This window comes from Fulmarus glacialis, unplaced genomic scaffold (genome assembly GCF_000690835.1).
Source record: "Fulmarus glacialis isolate BGI_N327 unplaced genomic scaffold, ASM69083v1 scaffold7965, whole genome shotgun sequence".
NCBI lineage: Eukaryota > Metazoa > Chordata > Aves > Procellariiformes > Procellariidae > Fulmarus > Fulmarus glacialis.
In genome coordinates this window covers 5,276-29,677 of record NW_009213571.1, presented here as the reverse complement: position 1 = coordinate 29,677, position 24,402 = coordinate 5,276, and the positions used below count along the sequence as shown (strand labels likewise).

General features: G+C 44.8%; 1 protein-coding gene across 1 annotated transcript in view; it reads left to right on the top strand.

Annotated features, from left to right (window-relative positions):
- ALPK1 (alpha-kinase 1) overlaps nucleotides 1-23,834 on the top strand; it is a 30,654-nt gene extending 6,820 nt beyond the window's left edge. The window contains exons 3-13 of the mRNA XM_009578225.1: nucleotides 8,490-8,688; nucleotides 10,688-10,747; nucleotides 12,384-12,470; nucleotides 13,185-13,261; nucleotides 14,836-14,931; nucleotides 15,452-15,556; nucleotides 15,989-18,032; nucleotides 18,820-18,973; nucleotides 20,053-20,215; nucleotides 22,825-23,011; nucleotides 23,638-23,834. Of these exons, the coding sequence (XP_009576520.1) occupies nucleotides 8,490-8,688; nucleotides 10,688-10,747; nucleotides 12,384-12,470; nucleotides 13,185-13,261; nucleotides 14,836-14,931; nucleotides 15,452-15,556; nucleotides 15,989-18,032; nucleotides 18,820-18,973; nucleotides 20,053-20,215; nucleotides 22,825-23,011; nucleotides 23,638-23,834 (3,369 nt within the window). The remainder of the gene's footprint in view (nucleotides 1-8,489; nucleotides 8,689-10,687; nucleotides 10,748-12,383; nucleotides 12,471-13,184; nucleotides 13,262-14,835; nucleotides 14,932-15,451; nucleotides 15,557-15,988; nucleotides 18,033-18,819; nucleotides 18,974-20,052; nucleotides 20,216-22,824; nucleotides 23,012-23,637) is intronic.
- The last annotated feature ends 568 nt before the right edge of the window (nucleotides 23,835-24,402 follow it).

The following is a 24,402-nucleotide window of genomic DNA, read 5'->3' as shown; positions in this document are numbered from 1 at the left end:
AACTGCAGGGCTGGGAGGCGTCAGCCCCAGCATCCCCTCGCCAGCACCCCACGTTGCAGGGATCCTGAATTTGCTGGGGGGGGGCGGAGAGCGGCTGCTTCTTGGGTATTTATTTTCTTTTTCTTTTTGGTGTGTGTGGCCTTAGACAGAAATTTATGGCAGAGGTTGACCTCCTTTACAATCCCCGCGCAGCGCTCTAACTTTGGAGCGTTTGTCTGCTCTCTCCCAGGATAAACACCTGCAGTAAACTCCCTGAGAGACCTGGCTAGATGGGAGATTAATGTGGCTATAATAGTGGAGCAGTGTTTGCAGCATTATGCCCTCTCCCCAGGTAGATGGATCTTTTCTGAGATGATACCAATTATTTATTGCTGAAACATCTGTTGATAACTGCAGCTGCCCTTGTTAAACAAAGCATATCATGGGGTCATAGACTATAGGGACCTAAAATCCTACCGCATGCTAGTTTTAGACTATTCACCGACACCCCCTGAAGTCCATTGGTTACCGTTGTCTTCAGTGTTTCATCCTGCGGTTGAAAATACTTTGTAAACGTTGTGCTGCCTTTCCCCATGTGCTTTGAAGTATTATTTCATCTTCGTCGGTAATTTATATTCCAGTGCCATTGTACCATGGGAAAAAGGGAAAACCTTTTTTGTTTTCCATTTAATTGTAGATAGACTGACATTTTGACCTGTATTATTAGTATTAGTCAGGAAAAGGGATTTTTTTTTTTTTCCCCCCCTTCATCCATTCCTTACCCCCCCCACCTTTTTTTTTTTTTTAAATAAAATTTCAAGGCAGAGCAAAGGCTGCTTCAGTTCTTTGAATAAAAAGCTGGGGGGGAAATGAGGCTGAAGAGAAGTGATTACAGTGTGATGAGGAAAGATAAAAGTCTGAGCAACTTTTTTCTTCTCTCTTTTACTGGCATGAGGGACAGAAGGATAATTTAATTCCCTGGGGGGAAAAAAAATAAGTCTTTGTCGATTTATTGTTCAGAAAAAGCTTTAAAATTTTTCATCTCTGTTTATTTTAATTTGCCGTGCTTAGAATAAGCTCATAAACCGTAATTCATTACATTTAAAAAGTGCTTTGAGATCCATGAATGAAAGGCACTTCATTACCATAACACACTGCTGGTCTTACGAGGAGGCAGAGCTGGCTACCAGGGCTCACCATGAGGATGTTTTACTCTGCGAGTAGGCTGAAAAGCTCCATGAGACCAGCACAGTGAGTAAGCGGATTAGGCTTTGGCTTCAAGGGCTTGCCTTAGTGTTGCACTTCAAAAAGTGGGATACCCGTTGCTGGCGGCTGCGTGCTAGTTTGACACATCAAGAAGGCAAAGCCACCTGCACCTGCAGCCTTTTAAAGTGCTCTTCTTCGCCTTTGCTGTGGGATGCTCGATACTTCTGCACGCTGGCCGAAGCGGTAGGAAGGCACGCCAAAACCAGCTTGGGGGAGCAGGGGGTAGCGGCAAGGCAGGCTTGCCTCGGCTCAATGGGAGCTGCCGGGGCAGGGGTCAGCGCAGATTTTGGCAATGTTGCAAACTTTTCTCTTTTTTGCCCTCCCTCTCCACTATATGAAATTACTGAACCTCCCTAGAGATTTTAAGGCAAAAGATTTACTGTAATCCTTGAGGCAAACCAGCACTTCTGGTTTTACAAATCTTTGCATCTTATAGAAGGTGGGGGTTTTTGGTTCAGGTTTGGTTTTTTTTTCTTTTCCCTGCCAGGGATTCACCAACTAATACAAAGGCCACCCCAGTTCAACAAGCTCAACATACTGTTTTCTACATTTTCCTAGCAGGTTTTAAGAGAGCCATCGGCTAGCAAACCAAGCCCATCCTGCAGCCCCCGTCTCAGCCTGAATGCCCCTTTGGTGGGAATCTGCACTAAGGCTTGAAGGGTGATAACCAACATCTGTATCCAAAGCAAAAACTGGGAGGCACTGGGATTTTTGTTTTTAACAAATCAAAGCAAAATCAGAATTGTAACAGAATCTTTGCTGACAAGTATAAATAAAGAGGGATTACTTCTTCTCTCTAAATAGCACAAGCGCTGTGGGGTTCGGACTGGGGCTGCAGATCCAAAAGGGAGGCTGCCAGGGGCTACCCTTCCTGCCGATCTTCTCTATCCCAAGGGATGGAAATATCCTTATGCTCGGTGACCAGCCAATAGAGGGCAACATGCCCATGTACACATAGGCTTTGAGCCCACAAACCTTGATGTGGGTTTCATTGGAGGACAATTCTATGCACACAATTGCAAGATCGTAGCCTCTTTGCAAACCCATTGTAAGGATGTGGGGCTTTACTTCATTTTTGTCGTACGTATCAATAGTTCCTGCATCCAGGCTCAGGCATTCAGCCGTGGACCGGGATCTGCTGGGATAGGTACAGTGGGAATACAAAAGGAAAAGCCCCGAAGAGCAGGGCTCCTGCAGGTCCCTCTGCACCCGCGGCAGGGAGCTGTGCAGGCTGACCCCGTGCTCCCTGCCATGGATGGGGGAGCATGGATCCTGGCCCTGCTGGCACAGAATCTCATGGGAGTTAATGGGAATATTGAAAAGAGTAGAAAATAAGGCCCCGCAGCCCTTGCCTGGGCCTTAGCTAATTACGTGCTGATAGATTGCCATTAGAGAAACCATTCTGAGGGACATGCCCTAACTACCCTTAGGGGTGTGTGTGTGGCACTTAAGAGCTGGGAGCCTTTGAAAAAGAACTAAAGAGGGGGCTGAGGGTTTAGTTTTCTCCTCCTTCTAACTGTTGATGTGGTAACAGGAGAATTAAAGCCCTAAATCGTAGCCCTGGGACCTTGGTTGTTCAGGCTGACCTTTTGCTACCTGCCTCGTAAGAGCTCTTCTTGGGTGATCCCAGTGAAACGGAGAGTGACGTAAGGCAGAGCTGTGGCTGTGGGCTGAATTCCGTCCTAGAGGGAATCCGTGGGACCCCGGCCTCCCTTGCGCTGCGCAATCCCTGCCGCTTTGTAAGTGAGAAGTATCAGAGATCAGGTGCGGGTGGGAGAGCACTCAGTCTTCCGCTGCCTATGTGGGAAAACTACAGCAGAATTTATGTGGAGCACCAAGTTAAAAAAAATGGGAAGTCTGATCCTGGGTACCTGTACGGCTGTCAGTTCACTTTGCTCACGGGTGGGATTTCCTCTTCTCAGATGCAGCTTCATGGAGTATTTCCTCCCTGGAAAAGACTTTAAATGTTGTATTACCGAGATTGCTATGTTATGTTTTCCTTCCAAATTAAACTACTTCTCAAATGGATTGATGTTTTGAGGACACAGATTTAGGAAAGAGACTCTTGGATTTTTAGCTGATTCTAATGGTCTTGATGCCGTGCTCTCGGGGGGGTTCTGTCACTGGCACTTAGCTATTTTTAAGTATTAAAATATCCCCTTCAGCATAGTATTATACTGTACCACAGGGAATCGCCACAGTGGTTTATAAATAGTCTAGAGCTTGAGCACAGCAGGGCAGATCAGGACCACAAAATGATTGTTGCACCTATCCTTGGTAATAATTGAGAACAGGCGCTCCTGCAGATGACTGCGGTCCTCCAGATCCCTGCTGCCTTGTCAGATAGATGAGGCCCCCAGGAACTCCCCCTCAAGGAGCTTCCTCAGCACTTTAAAGGGTTCTCCTTCTGTCCTCGCCCCAAAATGCTGCTGTTCGGCAGCCTGAGCCGCCTGCTGCTTTCCTCTCTCCTGAGACCGCTCAAGTTCATCACGCGGATGGTTCTCCCACTTGCCCCCCTCGGGTGGGTGCGCTCCCTTCATTACAGGTACCCAGCGCCGAGCTACATGCCCACAGCAGCTTGATCGGGGATGGTCCCTTCTCTGCTTTGTGTTGATGGGCTGTGGGAGGCCCTCTCCGTCCTGCAAGGCCATGGCAAACAGCAATGGCCCTCAGTTAGAGAGTGGAAGCCGAGAGCAGCACGTGGAACATCCCAATAGCGGTAAAACGAAATCAGTGGCAAGTTAAATTGCAAAAAAGAGGGGCTCTTGGGAAAAGCGGGGGTTATTCTCGCTCTGGTGCAGTTGGTCAAGCAAGATGTGGTCGGTTGTAAAAAAACTGACCCATTCTGTGGTGTTTTGAGCTGCTAATAATGGACCTAATGCTGCTGCCATTGAATAAACACCCAACTCTCCATTGCCTTCGAGATGAATAACTTGAGCTAATTAACAGCTTCAGAAGCTCAAGCCATTAAGTGGGGTTCTCCGCTGCTCTGAGCAGAGAGGAAAGTGTCCAGGAGCTTCTTATTCCTCAGTCTGCAGCTATTTACTCTGTGACTTGACTGTCCCGTGTTTCAAGTGTATCCGTCCGCACCTCGCGGACGTGCTTTCTCCTGCCCATCACAGAGCTGGTAGGAGGCTTAATTCCTTGTTATTTGTCGAGTGGGCTCTGATTGCCAGCTGAAAGGCAGAGATTGATAGAGAAGTCCCGTGTGGTGACAGCAGCTTTGGTCTCTCGGAAAGACAGGCTTTGCTCACAGCGCGTGGGGTAAAAGGGTGAAAGACTTCAGCCAAATCCACTGGTGTTGTGATTCTTGCGTTTAATGTGACAGGGGATGAACGTAGGGGGAAAGAAAACCGGCCAATTTGTTAGGGTTCAGTGAAGTGCTAACGAGGAACAGCTCTTGGGAGAGAACTGAAGCACCTGGAAGTACGTGCCAGTGAAAGTCCTGCCCTGTGCACAGAATTAGAAATTCTTTGTTGACTGCTCTCGGTTTTGTTTTGGTTTTTTTTGAAGATTTTAAACCTCAACTGCAGTTACAAATGAAACAAAGACTGAAACAGTCTGAGACGAATGGATATAAGCAGACACAGAAATCCAGAGCGTCTGCAAAACTGTGGGGCCACTCGGAAAATGAAATGATTCCTGCCCCTGCTTTCTAACCTCGCCGCTTGCAGAGGCGTTCTTCCAAAGGGGACGCTCCCGAGCCCGCAGGCTGGAGGCGGGGGTTGCCTCCGGGATCCTCGCTTTATAAAGAGGGCAGAGAGAGTGGATTAAATCAATATTTCATTTATTTGGGCTTGTAATTCCTCTTACATCAGCTGCCACATAAAGATTTTCCCCTATTTTCTTCCCCTCCTCCTCATCCTCATTTACTATGCACCAATAATTTCCCTTTGACGCTTTCCTGCCAGTCCTAGTGCCAGATGGCCCCGGTTCTGAGCTTCTCCCCTCTCTTGGGAGCGGCCCCCATTGTCAATGCAAAGGAGGCGTCGTGGCTTTGAACCCAAAGCTGGGACCCAAACTTCAGCCCCGGCGTGAGGAGGAGCTAACCCACTAATGCAGGAAACCATGCAAACAGCACACCCTCCCACTCACCGCCATTAAGGAAAAAAACCCTTCACTAAAGGCTGTTTTGCATTTTCCCCAATGGTCCATGTATAGAAATCTGGTGCAAATTTAATTCTCTCACCACCTGATTCCACTTCCCAGCCGCGAGGTTCCCTTTGTGTCATAAACTCAATTAGACGTATGCATTTCACATCACGGACACAGATGTGAAAACAAAGTGCGCACGTACCTCGCTCTTTCTCTCTCTCTCTTTCTCTCTGTGTAGATGCGCCTACACGGGCTTTAAAGCAATAAAGAAAGTGAGTAAATCTGTTTAGGGCGCTAGCCCGCTATGCAGAACAAAGTGTCTCGGCTGCGGCGAGCGGCGCCGAGTTTCTGATTGCGTTGGGGTAGGCTGTGACATCTTGGAAGTCGATAGAGTTTCCCTGGGTCGGGGCTGGGTGACAGGGAGCCGCTCCCCCGCTTCGTTTCGGAGCAGCGTGGGGAGGGTCTTTGTGCGTGGTTTGGGTGCGTGCCCGGCACGCCGGTGCATTAGCTGTAGGTGCTGAGGAATTTTCCAGCCACACGAGTTGGCAGGGAATGAAAGGAGCGGGTATTAATTTCTCGGTGTACTGCTCAGAACAGGGGGCACGTAATCGCAAAGATTGACATCGAACCGTGTTTCTGTGTGCCACACAGCATGCAGCCCTGCCTTTTAAAAAAAAATAGCCGAGTTTCTCTCCCTGGCTTGACTTTTCTACATTTTGTGTCCATTTGGGTTTGGAGAGGGACACAAGAGGTTTCGGCATTGAGCGGAGAGTTAAATTATGCAGCTGCAAGACTGCCAAGCCCTTCAGAATAGGATGCTTCGTTTAGATTTTCCACAATGCTATTGAAGTGCTTATTTTCCTCCTGAAGAGACACAAACAGATGCAAACTTCTGTAAACACTTTAGAAATGAATTCAGTGAGTTTGGCCTCTCAGCAGTGCTCAATAGCTGACAGAAAAATGTCTAATTAGTGCAAGTGGAAATAATAGGGCCACTTGGATTCCTTCCATCCTCCTCCAAGTCTACTTTTCCTAGGAACTCAAAGGCCCTTTTGTTTGGTAGGTCACCCTCTCTCAGGCTTTTGTGCTCCGATCTATTAAAGGAAGAAGGGGAGGAAAAAAAAATAGATTAGGCGATGCTCTGTGCTTAAATATATGGCCTGTTGATGAGCATTTCGAATGGCTGGTTTGCAGTGTCAGTTTACAGGTGCTTGGAGAGGGGGATTCCTCCATTGTTGGCCGGCACAAGCGGAGTTGTGTGCGCTCGGCTCCAGGAATCCTTTTCGAGTGCCATCCTCTTAGAAAATCCAACTCGGGCTCAGGAAAAAAAAAGGAAACTTGTACAAATCCGCCTCGCTGAAGTGCAAACAAGCTAGCAAATGCTTGCAACAGATCAGTGCTGCAAGCCGGCCTTCGTGCCCTGTACTCTAGACTCTTCACCGATCGGTCTGACGCGGGCTTTCTCCCGCACACCTCAGTCGGTGGTTACGCTGCTCAAAATCAAGAAGGAGTCGTCTTGTCAGATTGTGGGGCTCTGAGCTAAAAGCAGAGAGAACAGAGGCTGGGGAGGAGTCCAAGAAGCCTGAGCGGTCTCTAAAGCAGTTTGTGGACATTGCTGCCTCTCCGGCTCCGCCTGCGCGTTTACACAAGGAAGGCAAGGGAAGGAGGCTGGTGCTAAGACAAAAATGGGAGATAGCTGCCAAACTTGATGTCTTAGTGGGGATTTGGACAAAGTTTTCCTGGCAGTCTCTCATCCCCTGATGGTGCCTGATGATCCTCAATCCCCTGCGTTGCTTTTACTCTGTCGTGAGTGGAGTTACTCGCCGACGTGAATGAGATGAGAAACGCATCCTTTTTCTGAGGAGGCTTTGTATGGTTTAAGGTGTTCTCTTGTTTTTTCTTCCCTCCTGTGATTGACCACACCGCAAAGCAGTACTCGACCGTTGCCGGCTCCCAGGTGTTCGAGCCAGGCTGGGCAGCAGGAGGCCGGGCTCTCCGTAGGCAGCGTGAGGCTGCTGAACGGCTGGTGGCCGTGAAGACCAGACAGGTCAGGGCACCCACGAGGCTCCGTAGCTGAAGAGATGGGTCTTTCCTTACAGCCGATGGCTGTGTTTCAGGCAGATGTTCCAGGGAAACAATGACTGGATGCCATCCTCCCCATCCTGCGTGACAAACATGTAAAAAGGGAATCGCCTGGATGTCAGCCTGTGGAGCACCTCCTTGCTCCACCGGGCAGGAGTACCAACCCCTGCCCACCATGGGAAGGGGTCGGTTTTTGGTAGATGTCCCCAGTCCCCTGTGGACTTCTGCAGCTGCGATGAGGCTGTGTGCCTCCTCATGGCTATCTTTGCTGGCCTCCTGTCCTCATAACAGCATGCTATCTCAGGAGCTCCGGCTGATTCCTCGTGTCGGTGTGATGGCTCAACCGCTACGGGAATCCAAGAGAGTTGATACAGACTTAGTAGTCATTAAAGATGACCTGCAGGGGAAAAAGATCGGACTTCTGGCCTGTTTGCTTGATTGTGGGAGTGGATGGCTTGAGCTCCATCTGGGACAATGGCTATAGCGACCATTTCCAGTCTTTCCAGACTCATGTCCCCCTTTTAAACTAATTGTTATTACTGCTAGTAATTTGTTGGGCATGATTTAAGTTTGTTAGCAGACCACCAAATTATGCGGTTCAAAATACTGAACAACAATTAGAAGGACCAAAAAAAATCAGGAATTATATCTATGGCTGAAACAAAATAAACAGCTGGAACCTTCCTATCTGAAAAATAAAAATATGATCAGGAATAATCATAATTATAGGTTATAATAAATACTATCTGATCACTGCCACAAAGACTTTCTCCATTATATAAATGCCTAGGAACATAAAGATTATAAGGTGAGTAGAAATTTTGAGACAGCCTTTTAATTGCTAGTGAATATTTGCTTCTCGTAATGTTCAGTACTTCACTTGCTGTAAAACTGTGTAGCCAGCTTACAGAAAATAACTAGGGATATCCCATCTGTTCTAAAACGGTACGTAGGCAGCACCGTTAGGCAGAGGGTTATTAAGCTGAATATTTTCCGTAGACAGTTCACTGAGCCTTTGCGAGGCGAGTTTCTCCAAGGCTGCCCCGTGGCACTCGTGTTCTTCTCAGGTTTATTTGAAGGCCTCCATCATGGTCAAGGACTGCGTAACGGCAACTGCTATTGTGTTCCTGATTGACCGGTTCCTGTATTGGATCGATGCCTCCAGCAAACTTCTTCAGATTGCCAAGGGTCTGCACAGGCTGCAGCCCACCACGCCGATCAGTCCTCAGGTGCTCATCCGCCAGGCTCGCCTCTGCGTCAACACAGGTACCGCGCCGTTTTCTCAGCTCAAGCCCAATTAGGAACTACTTGACTTTGAAGAATACGCTCTGTCCCTTGCTGGGGATGACATGCTTACGGCCCCCGTGCCATCTTTTCAAACACACAGCCCACTCCCAGCCCCCTTGAGCCCTCCCAGCTCCTCTCACTAGCACAAAGGGGCTGGTATAAAGGGTTTCAGAGCCAAAAGCAGGAGAGAAAATTGTGAAAGGGTGTGGAAAATACTAATTGGAGCTTTTGTTCCTTAACAAATCTTCCCTGCTGGTTTCAAACAGGGATATCTGAATTGCTATACTTCTGACCAAGGGCCTTTAAAAAGTAAATTAGAATCCCGGCATTTTCTCTGCACTGTCCCAGCTGCTTTTTTTTTTTTTTTCAGTGGGACCACTTGACTATGCAAACAATGCAGCTTACAACTCCTCGAGGATAAACTGATTTTTTTTTTAAAAAAAATTCCATCATTACTATAACGTGGGCCAACACCTGAAGGATTTTTAATGTATCTTCCCACTGTCCCACTGGGGAGAAGAAAAGAAAGCCAGACAAACCTGCTCTGAAAAACCCGTTTGAGGAATATTTTATTTGCAGAAAAGAGAACTATAAGTTCCCTGCATAGCTATTTTTATTTGTGGCTGTGGACTTCTCGTGCTCCCATTGCCACGGTGTCTGGGTACTACTGGCACACTCCAGCTGATGGGCTAGTTCAGCCAAAGCTTACACTGCTTACACAGGCTGGAGCAGCCTTCTTGAAGTCAGCCGGACAATTGAGACAAAAAGCAAGGTTCAACATGAATCAAGCCGATCAAATTAGACCTTAAGGTGTCTCCTGCAGCCCCTCAAGCCTGCCACGGGTGACTCCGGCCATGCGACAAAACCTCTGAGCCGTATGACAGGGGGCTGAAAGGCAGAATCCCCACCTTGTGTTGCATGCTGCATCCTTTCTGTGTATTTTTTGGCTATATATACTGTGCTTAAGATGGTTCTTAAAAGCTAGGTAGAGTGACTGGAAGGCAGCATAGCCTGTGGCTTCGCTTTCTGTGGCGGGACGTCAAGTCAGTGGGCTTTGAGGTGCATCTGCAGAGCTTTCTCTCCTGGTGAACTCCCCAATGAGACCAAAATGGGTTTCCAAAACCAGTGTTTCCTTGGGACAGAAACCGGCAGCTCTGCTGCTGAAGGAAGCAGGCTAGACTACTTTATTCTGCAAGAAAAACAAGAGCAGGGAATCCCAGCCGGTGGGGTGGCCAGCAGCTCAGTGCCTGCCCCGATCTTGTTGCGCCTCCCCTGCTCTGAATCCTGCAGCAGCCCAAGGCATGGGAAGGAGCCGAGCGAGAAATGAGTGCCTGGAGCCACTTGCCTTGGCTTGGGTTTACCGTAAAACCAACGTGCAGCCTAAGCCTCCCTAAGGAGAGGTATCTGTTGTCTTCTCCTTGCGGTCGGTTTACTGAAACCGCACTGTAGAGCGTAGAGAGCATGCACAGAAGTTCAACAGAAATACCGGAGCTTGACATGAGGAAGCCTTTCTCACATTTTAAGATTAAGCACTCTTCCAGGAACGTATGGTGTGTTAAGTAAAACAGATATATATGTAATTTCATCTTACTGTGCAACCACATATTATAAAATGTAGTGCATGTACCTTTATGACTGTTGACAGCAACAAATCTATGTGCAGGGATGTATCAGGTTAAATATCATACGGCTTCTCGATGAGACTTTTGGAAGCAAGTGTCTGGCTAGAAACAGTTGCCTCATCAGCATTTTCTGCAATATTTGTTGTATATGTGAGATAGCCTGTGTCAGAGATTCCTGAGCATGAGGTAGTATCTGCAGCGCATACTTAATTGGAAAGTTTAGTCTAAGACAGTGCTGGGAAGAAGAGTAAAATTTGCAGGGGCTTTCACTGATGAATATTTTTGTTCACTTCATGCCACATGATAAATTTTTATATTCGTTTTCTATCTTTTTTTTTTTTTTTTTTTTTAATCAGGTAAACTTTTAAAAGCTGAATATATCCTAAGCAGCCTTATTAATGACAATGGAGCAACAGGTACGTATATATTTCTTTTCCAATTTCATAGTTGGTATTTTGGTGGGATTTTTGATACTAATTTAAACAGTTACAAAAGCTTCAAATACAGCCAATCTGACCTCAGCCTTACATCACGTTTCTCTTTTCTTCGACATTCTTCACTAAAATGTGGAAACTGCAACTTTATTTTGAAATTGCCATAATTCATCCTTGTATATCTTCACTTGGGTGGGAAAATACTCTGGATTGGTAGCCTTCCTACTAATTTCTCTGCCCAGAGAATTTTAAAATGTGGACCAATTTCAAGCAATTGACTGCTCTAGAAAACTAAGACAACGCCCTCCCCCCAAAAAAGTGCAGATTAAGAGTAATGCTTATCCTCCAAATTCACACTGATCCGATAAACTACATGAATACTTTATTCTAGACCTGCAGCAGACTGCAATGCAATTATTTAGTATCTTTTGGGGTTAAGAAAAAAAGAGAGTGAGTCCTGGTTCTTACAGCACTTTCTTCCATTGCTGGGTAGATGTGCAAAACTCTAAAAATGGGACCGTTCCTTAATGCATGAGGACATTTGTAGAAATTACTTTTTTTTTTTCCTTTCGGTCAAACGACTATACTGCTGGTCGTGTGGCTTGTTTCAGATCTGGAGGGATGTGTAGTATTTCTAACGGTAAGAATTCATTCGTTTTGACAGGCATCCATAATTATTTAGTTATGTTTTTGAGACAATATATTTTTAGGTTTTATATGTGTTTTCTGTTTTCTTAGCCTTCAAGGTTTATTTAGTCAATACGTTCAGGTTTCTCTGCAACCATGAAACTCGGAAAATTTAAGAAGCCTGGTCTGGGTGTTGTTGGTTTGTTTTTCACGTGAAACTGAGATTCTCATGCAAGAAGGGCCTTCGTGCAAGAGGGCTTTAAACAAAATGCCAGCTATCACTATTAAAATAGAACTGGCTATGCAAAACACTGCATTTCATCTGTCTTGGGATTATGCTTTTCTTTTAAGATTATTTTTGTAATATTCAATGATAATACTTGTTTAACATTGAAGATGTGTTGTTGAACAGATGATTCATGCAGTGAAATGTTCACAATACTTAGGAAAGCTTAGTGGTTTTATTTCGTATTCTATTCTGAAATCCAGTGTAGATTTGATAATGAAAGACTTTGTGTAACTAATCATACTGTGTTAACACGAAAACTTTTGTTTTAATCTTCATGAGATACTGATATCTGAAAAGAAAACATGTTTTGCCAACGGTTAGAAGTATTTTGCTCTGCTGTATATACTGGTAACAACAAAGATATCCCATATTAATCCTTTTGACTGGTTTTTAGTGGAACTCTGTACAACGTTTCTATACAGTGACTTCTTTTACTTCACAGAAGAGAGGTACCTCTCGCTTTTTAGATTGTTTTTATGCTCTATATGGCTGTCACTGAAGCTACATACCCATATAGCTGTCTACTTATAATCCTTAATGCACTGTCCCTTTGTCATCTCTCTGGCTGTAAGTCCTGACTCAAACCAGCTGAATTCAATGGGGGGAATCCTGGCAATTTACTGGGATTTAGGTTATCCTCAGCGGCTTAAAATGACAGCAACATTTTTCATTCTATACTGAGTTTTTCCACTCTTTCTGTAGGTACCTGGCGATACGCTAAGGAAAGCGATAGGATTCTCGTTCAGTCGGTCTGCTTACAAATCAGAGGACAGATTCTGCAAAAGCTTGGTAAGGCTTTTTTCTGTAAACGTCTGCTCAGGGTTTTCCCCTATTTCTTTTTTTCTTTGCAGTCAAGCTTTAAAATGGTACATTTGGCATATGTCAGAGTTTTAGCTTGTGTAGGACCCCTGCCTGATGCCCCTAACGCAGCCACGGAAGATGAGTTGCACACCCGTCTCTTTGCAGCAAGGACCTAGAGCCATGTACCAAGCAAACGCATTTTAGAAATTATCTTTTTAGTACTAATCTTACCAGAAGTCGAGGAGCGTTCTGAAGCGTTGTTCCCTTTTTCCCTGTGCTACTCCATGTTTGCTAACGCTTTTTCCAAATTCGCTGTTCCCAAAGGCATGCAGTAGTTTATCACAGGTACAGCACAACTATTTCCTCTCTCAAGACAAGAAAATCCCTTGTTTTCAGCATGATGGACTTGTGTATCCAGGGCTTGGTACTTGAGGCCAACAGCCTTAATTTTATGCTTTTGATGTGACCTTTCATCTTCCGTGACTGTTGAGCTGAAGTCTTTTATGAGCCTTAAATGTGTGTTTATGCACAGCCAAAAGCTAAAGAAAACTAATAAACGTTCAGTGTCACCAAAGCGAAAAATGCCATGGTATGGTTTTATACTGTTTTGAGGGCTCCTGACTCAAGGAGGTGTAAAATAAACTGTTGACAGCCATCTGTAGCAGTAATCTGCTTAGTGACTATTTTTCTGGTTTATTTCAGGGATGTGGTATGAGGCAGCAGAGTTGATTTGGGCTTCAGTTGTGGGATTTTGCAAACTTCCTCAACCAGATAAAAAGGTAGTATTTCCTTTTCACTCTGGATATCCTTGCCAATCTAATAATCATTCCAGATTAGCTTTTGTTTACTTGAGAAAACTCTTTTAGCAATAATGTTTCAATTACACACCTCAGACAAGGCTAACATGCAGGACAAATACTCTAGCCGAAGTCTGTATTGCACATTGTTTCCGCATGCATACACAGACTTACGGACACCTTTTTTCCTGCAGGGGAATGAAAGTAATAGTTTTCATTAAGCAGAATCATCTGAAGTGAACCATCACCCAGGATGTCACAGGTGCCTCTGACAAGGACAGACTAACCCCAGAATGCAGCCGTAGATTTTATTTATTTATAACGACTAAGGCTAATTTTTTTTTTCCAAGCATGTCTATTTGCTGAGCTGCGCTACACTACCTGTTGTGGGTAATGGATGTTCCCTGGCACTGTGGTATCTGAACACCTCGCAACAGCTACCGTATCTGTCTTTAACACCTTTGTGAGGCTTGGCCGCACTAATCTTCCCACTGTAGATGAAGCAACAGTCACACCATGTGTCCGTAGCTAAACAGGAATGTGAACCTAAGTCTTGCAAGTCCTAGGGTGATGCTTTAAGAAGTTTTGTAATTGTACCCCAGCGTAAGATACACCACAAAACCAGACCTCGTCACCTCTCCTCTGCCTTAAAGCTTGACCTCAAGCTCAGAACATTTCTATGGGAGCAAAGATGTGTAGTGAATTTTGCGGAAAGTATACAGATACTTCCTGGCGTTCTTAACTGTTTAGCTGGGCAGACCCTTAGCTAGCCCTTGTATAGATCAAATCTTCCAGAGAGAGAGACAATTAGCAGGTTCATAGATCTTTATGTTACATGTTCATGTCTTATTTTTTAAGTGGTTCTGTAGAACCAATGACAAATTACCAAAAAAACCCCAATTATATCAAGACCAAGACCTCTTGACTTTTGTCCAACTCGTTTATTTGTTTTTTAAACAGTGCAATAAGCTAGGGAAGCGTGTTAAAAAAGATGCTTGTTTTCTTAGGCTATGCGTTTTGAGCATTTATGACTTCTATCATCTCTCTAGACATCTTCACCCTGGATTTTTTAGGAAGACTGGGATCAACCGGCCAGTTCTTAAACATAATTTTTGGCTTTCTGTGGTCTTTTCTGAAAAACAACGGTAAAACAGATGGAGTCCTTTTTCAGATATGATTAGCCAAGGGCTTAATGCAGCTTTTGGTGATATCACGAGACTTTGCTTTCATTGTCACAATTAGTACCTTGGGAAAATGCAGTGCTAATGGAAATGCAATGCTATTTAAGTTGAAACCTAGAGCTGGGGGTAATAGGGATAGCTGCTACTCATGGAAACTCATACATATCCACCAGGCTACACTTTCTGCAAGCTGAAATTAATAAAACCCTACCAAGATGACGTCTCTGAATTTCTTAGCAGTGCTTCTCTTTGGATCTTGTTTGTTTATTTTGTTTTTTTTCTGGTACATTCTACACAGAACCTACTTTATTGTGAGCAGTAAAATTGGAAATACAAGCAGAAAAACACTATGATCATTTTCCATTTCTCTTTCAGGGAATTGCTACTTCCTTGGGTATTATGGCAGACATCTTTGCTTCCATGAGTGAGAAAGATTATGTACGTTTTAAAACCAATGCTGAGATTGACCTGGTAAGACTTGGTTTGGTATTTGTGTGTGTAGATTCTTCAGATGGACTGTATGTTGTTGCCCCAAATTCACCCACACTTTGTTCTTCCTCCAGTTCCTCTCCTGTGCTGAGAGGGCTGAAGAAACTTCCAGTGTTGCTGGTGAAAAAGTTCATTAGCACCTAGATGGAAGAATGCCTTTCTTCAGGAAAAAGAAAACATATAAGAGTATTTACAGAGTGTGTATGTCTATGCCTGTGTAATATATAGAATATTTGTAGGGTCAAAAAATGACACATCGATGGTAAACATGAGCAAAAAGACTCCTGCAGAAACAGACCTGGCTGTTGTTGTTTAAGATATGATGACCCGCTCTATCAAGACTCAAAGGTCTCGGAGGGCTCAGGGAACCTACAACAGACAAGAAACAAATCCCAAGCTGCCTCGCTTCAATCTAACAGGGTTGCTTACCAGGTAGATCCATCTGTTTGAAAAGAAAGCCTTTGAGATGAGGTTTTCCCTCTTGTTTTTTTTATTTCACTAGGGCCTTCTCCGAGAGTTCAGTCATCGCTTATTATCAGCTGCTGAGGCCTGCAAACTAGCGACAGCCTACAGCCAGTACACCCCGCTGTTTGTCCTCACAGCCGTGGTAAGTATTAGTCTTCATTCTGAAAGTGTTATTTGTGTAAGGGAAGAGTCCAGGCTATTAAATTTGGCTCTAATCCGGCTTTCAAACGTTGCACCATACAGGATATTGTGTCTGCGTCGTGGGTATGATGCTATATGTCGCTCTGAGTTCCAATCAGAAGCTAAGCAGATGGGTGGAAAGCAGTTTCTGTCCATGGAGTATGGATGGGCTTTCAAGCCTGTCTGGCGATGCTGCTTTTCCTGTAACTACAGCTATATTTCAAAGGAAAAAGAGCAAGATTATTTCCTTCAGGAAACACAGCAGCAGGCACTTAGAGCTGACGTTTGCTTCAAATTGTATAAGGGAAAGAAACGTATTTTTTCCTCCCTTTATTCATCTCTGACAAGAGGTGCAGGTTTTTAATTCCTACATTCCTCTTTCATCCCCCCACAGAACATCCGTGGGGTGTGTTTGCTGTCCTATAGTCACTCCAAGGACTGTCCCCCAGAAAAGAGAAAGTTCTACTTGTCTGAAGCCAAAGAATCTTTTGAGATCGGCCTCCTCACCAAGAACGATGAGAGTCCCGTCACCAGCAAGCAGGAGCTCCATAGTTTTATTAAAGCAGCTTTCTGCCTCACAACCGTGCATCGATGGCTCTATGGGGAGAGTGAGAAACTCCGTGAGGTGAGTCAACTGTGTAGAGAAGCCATGGGAAAACTGCATTCCTACAGCACTTCATTTACAGAAGAGGAAGAGAAAGGAATGCTTGCCAAAGAGATCATGTCTCTGATCACATCTGTGAAGAAGCACCTGCAAGTGGAAAGCTTCCCTAATTCTGATGCCAGGTCTTACGTTCCAGACAGTTATAAAGGCACAGTGGAAAAACCTATCCTCCAAGGGGAACCCAACTTCGAAAAAATCCTTGCCGTGCATTCTCAGCATCATCTGTCAGTGTGTGAAGTGTTTGAAAGTGCTTGCAGGATTCATAAAACCGCACCAGGAGAAGCCCAAGTGGGAGCTTGTATCACAACCTTAAGAACAGAAACCAAAAACATAGACACTGTGTGTACTACTGAAGAAATAGCGAACCAGAGGAAAGGCGCTGCGAAAATGCTGAATTCACCAACAGCAGGAAGCAGCTCAGAGAGATTCAGTGGCCAAAGAAATAAATACGTTCGTTCTGATGTGATGAAAATTTCCTTCAATGAAGAGATTGAGCCATTAGAAATAGAAATAAATGATGAAAACAGTGATTTCAGCAGATGGCAAAACAGGAGTCAAAGCACTACTTCAGAGAGCTCTTGGTGCAAGCTGTCAAAATCAAGTTACTCTTCCAGCTGGGAGGAACTGAACTGTAATAGCAGCAAAGAGTCTCCCAGGGAAGGGCGGCAGCAGGAAAAGGGCTCAGCGGAGGAGCAATGTTGCACAACAGAGTCTGATGAAAATGGTCAAGCTGCATACTTGCGCTCGTTGCCTCCCGGAGCCTGGCATCCTTCTCCTCGAGAGCCTCTACATAGCTGTTGGGGTTCTCCTCAGCCTTCCTCAGAGGCAGGTACGCCCCTAGCTGGGAGGCTGGTAGAGAAGACGTCTCTTTGCGGAGAAGAGCTGCGGGAGGGAAGACACCGTGGAAAGAGCTCTTCAGAAAAGAAAGCAGGGGATGTGAACAACGCGGTTCCTTCGCTCTCCACCGCTTACTCTGTTCATACAAGGCCGGAGGAGGAGGAAGAGGAGAAGTCCTCCTCCCGGGCGGATCTGGGCTGCAGGACCAAGGACAGCGTCGGGGAGGGCGGTGGTGGCCCCGCGTCCCGGCGCCGCAGCCAGTTCGTGTGGGTCCACCCAGAAGGAGAAACTGCAGATAGCACAGAGGATCCCTCGTTTGACGCACGTCCCCCCACAAACAGGGGTGCTTCTGTAGTATCGACGAGCATCGAGCCGAAAATGGCCAGCGACTCCTCTGTGCGTGACTGGCTGAGGAAATCTGCCGTGGTGGGAAACAGATCTCTCAAAATGCCTGAAGTTGACACCCAAGCAGAAACAATAGATGACACTGAATTTGATTGCATCAGTATTGCAGACTTAGTAAACAATTGTCCTACGGCGTCTGTTCCAGAGCATCACTCAACTCCCAGTGCACCGACAGCTTTGCCCTCGAGGGGAAAGATATCCAAAACTGATCACTTCGACTGTGCCACTACTGAAGAAGATGAAGAAAAGTCTCAGGACATGGTGAGCAGCAAGAGACAATCCAGTTCATCTCTGAGTTCGTGGTACAAATCAGCAGAGATGCCCAAGAGTTCACCTGAAGGTCCATTTCTGAACCCAAGGGGAAGTGGTTTTATCTTCATGCCGGAGAGAACAAAGGAAGAAATCCTTGACGCTCGATTCCTGAGGGACGACGATTACATGCAACTTCTGGCAGGGGTAGAACGTAATTGGCTTGTCCAGAGACTGATGCCTACTGGAATTTTTGAGTCAAAACAGCTTCGTAAAGCATACAGTAAGTTTTCACACAGTGGTGGGCATTTTCACGCAGCGACAGGTACTCCCACAGAGAACAGTCTTGACTCGGGTTTTTTAACACGATGTTTTAGTCATCATTGATTAGGACTTAATTTTTTATTGCTTTTTGAGTTTTTATATAAGAATTTTAGCAATGGAAGAACACTTTCTTGAGCCATTTTCTCCTATTCTTTCTTACCCATTTGCACATCCATCACAGCTACATGGAAATGGGCTCCTCTCCAATGCCCACTCAGTCCCTCCTGCGTCAATCCCTTCACGCAAGAGGTAACTTAGGCTGCTTGAACTCCCTGTGCCAGTTCATCAAGCCCTTTCTAACCCGTTACTTGAGTGTTTGGTTTTGTTGCCCATTTAGATTCCACATTTCATCCCTGCAAACTGTATATTTAAGATAATGATGATTAAGTTAATCATCGATAACAGCCATACCTTAGTATGCAGACGCTTGATCAACGTACTAAGAAATACAGAAGCTAAGAGAACACCACTATAGGCCGCCTCATTGAGCTCATTAAGTAAAACCCACTTAGAGCAAGATTCCATCTTGCATATCTCAAGCCTGTTTAGCAATTTTTTGTCCTTAATGTAAAATATCCAACTCTGCACCTAGATACCTCTTAGCACGTATTTTATAGCCCCGTACTTTGCTTTCAGATGAGCCTGGATATCTTCTCTCCTGGGTGCTGGTTATTTCATCCGTCAGCACAGGCTTAGAGCAGTCCTGTGGAGTTGTCCATTCTACTCATGGTGTTTTCTTTTTGTAGCTGCTCTTCTTTTAAAATACTCAAAGAAATCAGGCCTCTGGACAGGCCAAGAAACGGCTGTATTCATTGGGGACTACCTGAACGTGGCAAAGGAAGGCAAACAGAGAAGCGCATTTTGGATACACTTCCTGCACCAAGAAGAAACCCTGGGAAGGTATTGACCAAACCAATTTCTGAAACAAAATGTTTATCAGTGCTACTTCTGTGTAAATATGAATGAAAACTGCCTGGTAAGATTAGTTTTATACCTATGATTCAGCTAGTCCAGTGCCTTGTTAGACAGTAGCTTTTTTTCAAGGATTTTCAGATGACAGTACAAGTTTTTACTTGGAAAACTACAGAAATCAGTCACAGTGGGAGAAGATTGTTTCTTTAGTCTGTTTCAACCTGGTTTACATTTGGTTAGATTTTGACTGATCTTCTGTAGCAAGAATGTTTGATGGCTTTCCCAAATCTCTTGGGCATTTTGGCAGTCTTTCCCATCACTCCATGTAACTCTCTACTTCTTAGTTTCTGGGAAGAAAAAGCTACTTCACTGTTGTCTTCTAACAGTCACGTTAGCTCATTTGCTCATGACAACACTTAGGCCTGACTTGACTTTTTTCTGTGCTGAGATAATCTCATGGGAACTTGAATGTTGCTTCCTTTTTATTTGACCTCTTGCTTTGCATTAGAGAATTAGAGATAGATATATATGAGAAACATATAGAGAAATATATCTCACAATACCTATAGGCAGAAAGGTGTTTCAGTTACTTTTCTTTAATTTTGGTAGCAGGTGTATGCAATGGATGCATCTGCTCTGAAAGGAGGATTAAAATCACCTATTTGCTTCATGAAGGCCTCTGCACCAGGAGAGCTCTGCTAACTGCAGATTTTGGATTGTTATTATAAGTAGCTTATGAATTATTACGGGTTAAGAAGAGTATTTTAAGTACCTCTGAGTTGGGTCTCCCTCCAGAGTAAAGAATAGTTGACTTTAAACATTCTGGTGTTATAAAACCCCCATCCTAGGTTTTGATTGATCAGTACAGCATTTTATGCCTGTAAGAGCTATAAAAGAAAAAACCCACCGCTTTAATCACTGCCTTTTTAAATGCATCACCAACAGCTGGCTTTGCTTCTGAACAGCCAAGCTCTGTTTTGTAGGGATGCTTCTGTGTCACAAGTAGGGCTTCCCAAGTGCAGTCTGCTGCAAATCTGGCTACACCAAACACTTCTCTTTTTGTTTAGGTATGTTGGGAAAGAATATAAAGAAGAAAAAGGACTACTTCATCATTTCAGTGACGTGGAACGGCAAATGACTGCCCAGTACTACGTGACGGAATTCAACAAAAGGCTATATGAGCAAAAAGTCCCTACCCAAATCTTTTATATCCCATCTGCAGTACTCCTGGTAAGAACTGTCTTCTAAGCAATACAAAGGAATTGGTGGGAAGAGTGTCTTAAGTCAACATTGATTTTAAAATACTAGCAGTTAGTTCCACCTCTAGATGACATGCTGTCATTCATGTGGTCTTACCTGGCAGCTGCATTTGCTCATTTCAGGACAGAAGACACCTACCTGCAGAGCTACAAGTTCAGGGTGAACTGGCAGAAAAGAAGCCATGTCCTTTTAGAAGTCAGAAACTCACTTGTAAATGAAGCCCAGGAGTTACCCAGCCTTTTATATCATCTAACAGTATATGAACATCTATTTTCAGGGGTAGTTATGAAGTCTGAACAGAAAAGTGACCCATTTTGAGCACCACAAAAATGTCTAAACCTCACTAGAACCCAGCAAGTGAGGTTCTTGCAGACAAGTTGATTTCCTGCAGGACAACTTTGAGGCCTTTTCTGCTGCATGATGCTGGATTTCAGGAACACGGGACTGGAAAGGACCTCCTTGTGACTCATCAGGTCCAGTGCCCTGATAAGACGGGCAACAACACTGCATAATCCCTTTTTATACTCATTAAGCCCTATCTTAAAAGCAGCCGTGTTGTATTTTGTGTTTTAACCTTCATTGCTTCCAATAAGAAACTGTTCTAGAGCTGCTGTCGTGATGTCTGGAAAACTTCTGCTATTTTCTAACCTAAAATTAGTCAATTTATATTTATTGTCTTTCTTGCAACTTCTTTGAGGCCTAGATTTAAGGAAGGAGCAGCAATAACATCCCCTCATAGCTTCTGTTCTCTAGGCTAGGGAAGCCAAGCTCGTTTTAGTGTCACCTCAAGATGCAGGTCTCTCTTCCCCTGTTCAATCCGTGAAGCCCTGAGCGTGTTGTACTTTGAATTCACAGTTCTTAAATATTAATGATCAGGCGTGAGACCCCTCCACGCCTTTCGCAGAGGCGATATAAATCCTTACCCTTAGTGAGACCTGCATTTTTCATGGCCGTATCACACTGGCAGCTCAGTCATCCTTCGAATGGCTATCCCAAAAAGCTCTCTTCCTCAACAACAGCCCCTCAGCATAGAATAGGACACCTTTAAACCACAGACACCTTTCAACCACAGTTCAATTAAGCTGCTGACACAACCTCACCACTGATCCAGTGCCTTACAGCCCGCTCCTTTTCCGCTTGTCCTTGACGGTACAACCAGTATCTGTCCACCTGTGTGGGCCGTACTCAGTCATGAGAAGGAAATGCCTGTGGCCTTCCCTGCAGCTGAGCGTACGTGGACGGGTGAAGAAAGGCTGGTGGAATTGGCAGGGCCATGAGCTTCAGCGAGGCCAGGGATCCATCAGCCACCTCTCACTGAGAAGCATTTCTGTCCCTCCATCCCGATGGTCCAGCCTCAGAGACGGGCTGCTGAGAGCCACGAGAACCAAGTGGCTGAGGGCTGGCTGGGATGTGGAGTTACCTGAGAGAGCCTGGGAGGAAGGGCCAGCAAAGTCACGAGAATTATTCTCTCTCTTGAATGGGTTGAAAAAACAAGGAGCCTGAAGCTAAAAGTTTCAAGAAAAAGCACTTTGGGGTTAGTCTCTTTAAACAGCAAAAAACAGCTGCTAAAATACCCAGCACTCAACCCAGCAACAGCCACTTTTGATCGTGGGAGATGCTTGTTTGCCCACTCAGTTCTGAACACGTGGCGTTTGAGGAGGCTGCGTTAGACATGCCCTCAAGTCTTAACGCACGGATCGTACTGGTCTTACGTGTTTCAGGTAACTGTAGCCAGGACAGCTCTTGCTTCTGCCCTCTTTCTTCTGTACGATGGTTGTGAGGACAGCATGCAAAGCCGCGAGACACATGGCCCTGCTGTGCCGGCACCTCCGCCCCCCAGCCTGATCGTTAGAGGCAGGAGCCGCATCTGGGTGACCTGGCACAGAGGTTAAAGCTGACATCCAGCCCCCAGCGGGAAAGTTAAAGGATCTTTTCTTTATTCTTACGTTTAACTGTTTGACTTGTGTTTCAACTAAGGAGAGCTACCCTCCACAGTATGGCGCTGAACTCACTGTTTCGTTATGAATAGGTATATGATAGCATGCTATGCATATTACTGCTTCTGTTAGCCATTCTGGCACTAGATCTGGCTCTATGCCATTCACTAATAAGGCCTAATGAGAGTCTGGCATCAGTACTTGCAAGTCGCTGAACATAGAAATGACTGGAAAAAAACCCAAAACCCTTCCACTGGTTATTTACACACTGAAGAAGGACCAGATGCAGGTTTACCCAAATCTTTTCAGCTTTCTAGCTTATTCTTTACACATAGTCTCCTGAAAGAAGTTTCCTATTTGCGGGACAAACTAGATATTTCTAGAATTCATTGCTCGCGGAGTTTGCCCTGTCAGGCTGACTTTGTGTTGGATCTTGTACCACCCTTTGTTCTAGTTAAATGTGAGCTCCTCATCTAAACAGCCTGTGTTTTGAATCAGCAGTGGGTTAATGTGAAGACTCTTTCCATCCATCTTATGATGGAAAGTTCTAGGAGGAAAAGACAAGACTTCAGTTAGAGGAGCTGTAGCATCCTTGTTTTCACATCCCTGTTCGCATGACTGTCATTAACACTCTCTTTTCAGATACTGGAAGACAGAACTATAAAAGGATGTGTGAGTGTGGAGCCCTACATCCTTGGTGAGTTTGTGAAGCTGTCCAATAACAAGAAGGTAGTAAAGAATGAGTACAAAGCCACAGAGTACGGTCTGGCCTACGGCCATTTCTGCTACGAGTTCTCCAACGGAACAGACGTTGTTGTTGATCTGCAAGGTTTGTATTACAGTGAACTTCATTTTTTGCGTGTCTTCTCGTGTTGCAGAATATGCTATATAAAGGACGTACTGTCTCTAAATGACGTGAAGTGAGGGAGGTACATGCAGGTACATTTTTGCCTTGAACAGTGCTCTTGTTCTCCACTGCGTCACAGCAAGAACACGTAAGCCGCGTGCTCCCAGGTGTGCCACAGCTTCACGCCATGGAGTGATCTGCACCCAATTAGACTAAATCCCCAAGTCTGCAAGGATGTGTCTTGTGGAACCATCTAAAGGAGAACCACTAAGAGAGGCAGCAGGTTTTGTCACGCTTCTTCCTTCCTAGAATTGGCAAGCTTAAAAAAAGTTCCCCTATTCAGCTAATGGAGAATTGAGCTCTTTAGTTAACAGCCAAGGATAAAACCTTTCAGACTCAACCTTTAGCACACAGGTATCTTTGGGATATTAATTTCATTAAATATTCATCACGTACCTCTTAGGGTTCTGCTTTTGCTGACATAGGTGCAAACTGGGAATCACTGAAGTGACGTTAACCGAGTGTGGGCTGTGGCAAGCGGACAGTCCTGAGTAGGATAATACAAAGGCTGTGATGTTCGATACCAAGATGTATGCCTTCTTTCACAGGTTGGGTGACAGGTAACGGGAAAGGCCTCATCTACCTCACAGACCCCCAGATTCATTCTCTTAATAGCAAGGATGTTTCACGCTCCAACTTCGGGAAGAGAGGAATTTATTACTTCTTTAATGATCAACACGTGGAGTGCAATGAAATCTGTCGCTGCCTTTCTTTAACAAGACCCTCAGTAGAGGTGCCAATGTAGACTCGCACGAGATAGTCACACAAAGAATGACCCATAAGCTGGACAGTATTTTATCCTACACACCTTTGAGATCATACTGTCTTTGTGAGAACAGAGCCACTGAGACGATACCCATGTGAGTCGGGTCAGTCATTACCTGCACGAGTTTGGCAAGTTCTGGTCTTTGCGTCCAGGCCGGTAATACCATGTTACCGTCTTGTGTACCATCTGAACCTCATGTTGTTATAAGAACATCTGTAAGAATTAACAGAAGAACATAAGAAGAGTGAAAAAACAGCCTTCCAAATTCAGCCAGAGGTGTATTACAAGACTGTATAAACTTCTAATCCATTCAGACCCAGTAAGGGCAATAGGCACCATCTGCTCTTTGGAAATGGAATATGAGATGGAGTGGGACAGAAGCAGAGAGTTGTATTTCAAATTTTCAGAAACTTGTATAAATGCTTCAGGGAACAAATGGTAATGTTTTGGTTTCAAAACAAAGTTTCTTTCAGAGGTGTGTATGTATATGTGCATATGTGACCACACAATATCTAAAAAGGTGGAAATACGGTTTTAACTGTAACAG